At 40.7% G+C, this 1,738-nt stretch overlaps 1 protein-coding gene across 1 annotated transcript; it reads right to left on the minus strand.

The window, feature by feature from the left end:
- Positions 1-384: 384 nt before the first annotated feature.
- On the minus strand, positions 385-1,359 carry MC3R (melanocortin 3 receptor). The gene has a single exon (XM_063350081.1). The coding sequence runs from the start codon at positions 1,357-1,359 to the stop codon at positions 385-387; it is 975 nt and encodes a 324-aa protein (XP_063206151.1).
- Positions 1,360-1,738: the final 379 nt, after the last annotated feature.

Genomic DNA, 1,738 nt, shown 5'->3' on the forward strand with positions numbered 1-1,738 from the left:
ACACTGACTTGTTGATAACGGCACAGAGGTAAAGCAACAGGTACAAATAAATGGTAGAGATAATATTATTTCATTCTCTAGAAGGTAGAGAATCCCTTTCAGGATTCATTTTTCCAGTAAGTTTCTTCAGCTATTTTGTAAGCCACTCTGGATTTCCCTGTTATAGCTATTTAAATAATTTCAAATAATTTAGTTGAATCTGATTTTAATTTTGAAAAGTATGAAACAAGGCATCAAGTAGAAGGTAATTCTTTCTTTCCTGTGCACTTCCTTCGAGCACCGCTTTTAAAGCGGAGCTGCTATGTATCTAGATACATATATATATATATATTCATATACCTGTTGTGTGTATCCTCTCTCTAATCTCAGCACAAAGCCAGATGTTTACAGCATGCACTGTCCCACACTCATGCCATAACAGCAACACACTATTTCTTTGAAAGTCTTTCTCATCTCCAGGCTCCGGAAAGCATAAATGAGTGGATCAATTACTGAGTTGCACATTATCAAGACCAGATAGGTATTGAAGTGTGAAGTGTAACAGATGCAGTAAGGATTCATTGGGCAAGAAATGATGAGAATGAGGTGAAGGAAGAAAGGTGCCCAGCAAACAATGAAGACACCAAGTAATATAGTGATGGTGACAGCGCCCTTCATGCAGGTACGCTGGTAGGGCACCCCATCCACGGGGAGGGCTGCAATCCGCTTAACATGCAGGCGTGCAAACAAGAACATGTGAACGTAAAGGGAGGCCATGAGAAAGAGCATGGTAAAGAACATGGTGATGAGACAGACAATGACAGTTTTGCTTTCTGAGTAGGCAATGAATATGATGCCACAGATGATACAAGCAATCCAAATGACCACAATCAGGGTTAAAGCTTTCTTCACAGTCATGATACTGTGGTAACGGAGAGCATAGAAAATAGTTATGTACCTGTCAATGGCTATAACCAAGAGGTTGCAAATTGAGGCTACCAAAGAAATACAAATCATTGAGTCAAAAACATTGTCCATATGCTGGATAAAGTGGTCATCAATGATCAAATAGCCGTTGCTCAGGATTGCAATCATGATAGTCTCCAAGGCATTTGACATGCTCACTAGCATATCTGCCACAGCCAAGCTACAGAGGAAGAAATACATGGGAGAATGTAGGTTTCCATTCTTCAGCACTGCAAGAATGACAAGGATGTTTTCCAGGAGGCTGATGATCCCTAAAGTCAAGAAGACCTCAGCTTTTATGAAGACCTGCTCACAAAATCCATCACCACTTCTGTTGTTCAGAATTGAGTCATTGAAGTCTTCGGTGACATTAAGCACAGGCTGAAATGAAAATGCAAAGTGTGTGGTATTCATTGTCGCAAAGGAGTTGAATTCACAAGTGATTATGGACCTGACAGAGCACAGGCTAAAAAGAAAAAAGAAGGGGAGAAAGAAAAGAAAAAGGAAAAGAAGTCCTTCCAAGTTGTTGCTGTGCTCATGGAATGGAATCAAACAAGAGTTTTCTGAGGTTGCTTTCACAAGTAGAAACATAGAAATATCTGCATTTACAGGGAGTTTTGTGTCAGTCACAGGCTGCTCTTCTCCTTTATAAGAAAGTCAGCTTTGAATCTTGCAGGCATCAAAGAGTTTTCTCTGGAGGGAAAAATCGGCAGCAGCACACTGCTGGTTCTAGCTCTCCTGATGATTAAAAGCAGGGAGTTTTCTCATCTGGCATCATCTGCTGGGGCCGGTG

This window comes from Chroicocephalus ridibundus, chromosome 12, assembly GCF_963924245.1.
Source record: "Chroicocephalus ridibundus chromosome 12, bChrRid1.1, whole genome shotgun sequence".
Taxonomy (NCBI): Eukaryota; Metazoa; Chordata; class Aves; order Charadriiformes; family Laridae; genus Chroicocephalus; species Chroicocephalus ridibundus.